At 49.6% G+C, this 2760-nt stretch overlaps 1 protein-coding gene across 1 annotated transcript in view; it reads right to left on the bottom strand.

Moving 5' to 3' along the window:
• Brms1l (BRMS1 like transcriptional repressor) overlaps nt 1–2394 on the bottom strand; it is a 33407-nt gene extending 31013 nt beyond the window's left edge. Inside the window, exon 1 of the mRNA XM_031356128.1 lies at nt 2058–2394. Within this exon, the coding sequence (XP_031211988.1) occupies nt 2058–2199 (142 nt within the window). The 5' untranslated portion in view covers nt 2200–2394. The remainder of the gene's footprint in view (nt 1–2057) is intronic.
• Nucleotides 2395–2760: the final 366 nt, after the last annotated feature.

Below are 2760 nucleotides of genomic sequence, written 5' to 3'. Positions count from 1 at the left end.
AAAAAGAAAAAAAATCTTAAAAAAAACCAACAAAAGAAACCAAGAATGCTTGGATTTAAAAATGCTCTGCTCCTAGGCTACACAACAAGACCCTCTCTATATCACCAACAAAATAAAACAACAACAAAACACTTTTTAGATCCAAGAACTGTATACAGAGTATAAACATGATTCTTAATCCCTACTTCATGTTAAACTGGTTGATTCTGAGATCTCACCCATGTCCCTAGCTAGGCAGATGACCTCAGAATTCTTTTTCTCATCCCAGGCTTGTTCGAAGACTACATTTCCTTCTGTCAGTTTGGACATTCTTATATAAATAGCGCACATACTGAAAAGCAATATGCTCAAAATACTTTACCTTCTATCTTCATCTCCATATTTTATTTTTTCTGCCAGAGTTGAAGCTACACCACCCCTCTCCCTGTATCTGAGCTTCCTCTTACCTTACTCCTAAACTTGCACCGATGAGAGTCTGGTTTTTGCCTGCTTTGAAATCTCTCACAGTTACAGCACTCTGCCTTTTCAAGCTTCTTGGTCTCCCAACCAAACTGGTTTTCTCATTCTTCAATAAGTCCTGAACTCCGGCCTCTGCACTTCTTCTTACATTCCTTCTCCTATATGAACTTTCCACCTTAACTATCCCAACCCAAACTCTTCAAAACAAGGCCCTTTCCTCCACTAAATGTGCTGACCACACACATCTGGAGTCTTTCCTCAAGCTCCTACCTCCAAGACATTATTTACATTCAGTCCTTTATTTGGCAACTTAATCAAGTGGTAACTTACAACAGGGAGGTTTTTTTTTAAAGATATTTTTATTAGTTCTTTGAAAATGTTATACAATATCTGAACATACTCACTTCCCCTCCCCCAACTCCTCCAGCTCCTCCCCCAAGGCCCTGCCCTGGTGTGTGGGTGCCTACCAGGGGTCATGCTAACAAATGCCCACAGCTCCTCTGGTAGCGGTGGAACTTCATGCCCACCTCTACCTCTCCATACTGGGATTTTTGTCTGTGCACAGTCTTGTGCACAGTCACAACTACCATGAATTCATGTGTTCAACGGTCCAGTTGAGTAAACAAAATGCTGTTCCTCAACGGAGATAAGATAACTATAAATTTATAGCTCATGCTGAGTAAAAAAACTCTCCCTCATAAATATTTACTTTTGGACGGCTGACTTGCTGACGTCCTTCTTGCCACGAAGAAGTATACTCTGACAGACAAACCTGACAAAAAGGTGCGGAGCGATGCCACACTGTCATTAACCTGTTATCAGTGCTTCCATGTATATAGCCAAAACCAGGGTTAGACAAAGAAGCCATTCTCAGTCCGTCATATGGTTAGACAGAGAAAGATCCAGGAAATCAATTCCATTCGTTCTGGAATGACAAGTATTAAAGTCTTACAAGGGGTCAGAAACAGCCCAAAGTTACAAAATAACCAACACTCGAAGATTCTGGGAATGTCCGCACTGCCCACATCGTCCAGATTAAAAACTGACAAAGATTCGAAGTCATCCGTCAGGCTGGTCCCTTCGTCTTGAAAACTTTTGGGACCTACTATGAACCGGAGAGTTTCCAAGTACTAGTGAGAGGCTAACCTGCAAGCTAAAGTTAATGAGTTGCAAGCCCGTCAAGGACCAAGGCAAATCTATCCTCGGCCCCCATGGAACAAGGGTTGCAAAGACTACTCAGTAAAGAGGTCGGTGGTATGAGTTAAGGGACATTTCCAGTCTTCCAGACCAGCCAGCCGGACATTCCACTCCGGAGTCGGTAGCCCCAGGGTACTGCGAGGTGACCCTAGGGCGGGCCCCCAAGGTGGACAGAATCGCCTCGGGTCTCCAAAGCCTGCGGGCACCCAGCCCACCGGGAGCCGGAGCTGGAGCCCCCGGCGCCCCACAGCTCCTGGTGCCAGAGGCCGAGTCAGTCCCCGCCCCTTCCCCATCTCCCCGCCCCGTGCTCGCAGCAGGACGCACCGCCCGGCGTGAGCGCCGCGGCCTGTCGTGCGCGCGGCGCAAGGGACCCGGCATCCCCGCCCAGCTGAGTAGCGCACCTGAGCTGTCCCCATCCTCCGAGACCGACGAGCTCTCGGTGTCCTCGTCTTCGGAGCTGCTCCCTTCGTTCTCCGCGTAGTCCACCTCCATCTCATCGTGATGATTCGTCTCCTTCTTATCCCCTCGGGAATGGACCGGCATTTTCCAGCCGCGCCGTCGCTTCCCACTCCCTGCTCCCAGCCCGGCCACTGCCGCTTCAGTGAAGGGCGCGCCGAACGCCCGGACCCACCCGGTCGCCGAGCTCGCTCCGAAACCCTCGACTCCTCCCCACCCCCCGGCCTGAGCCTCACAACCTAACCCGCAGGCTGTGCGCTGCGAGCTCTGCCATTGGCCAAGGCCGTCCCGAGCTGGAGGCGTGGCTTAACTTGCAAGCGAACGATTGACTGCCGTTGATTACGGCACGGCCTTCCGCTGTGTGTCGGGAATTGTAGTCCTTAGGCCTCAGAGCATCAGGGGCTGTGGGTTTCTAAGGTTGAGCTGCCTTAATCACTTCTCACTTCGGACTTCAAGTCCCACAAGGCAGGAAAGCTGACATCCTGGGACGCAGTTTATAAACTAAACAGAAACAGATTGTGCGGATTCGGTCTGTACTTATCCTTTTCCCGCCAATTGGTTATCTGATCCTCCTAGCTACTCAAAATGTGAAAAGGTCTTTTGCCTGAAAGGGTCTTTGCATACTCTGTGAGCCTGGAGGGTTACAGA

This window comes from Mastomys coucha, unplaced genomic scaffold (genome assembly GCF_008632895.1).
Source record: "Mastomys coucha isolate ucsf_1 unplaced genomic scaffold, UCSF_Mcou_1 pScaffold6, whole genome shotgun sequence".
Lineage (NCBI taxonomy): Eukaryota > Metazoa > Chordata > Mammalia > Rodentia > Muridae > Mastomys > Mastomys coucha.
Note: the sequence above shows the minus strand (reverse complement) of the source record. Positions and strands in the feature narration are given on the sequence as shown.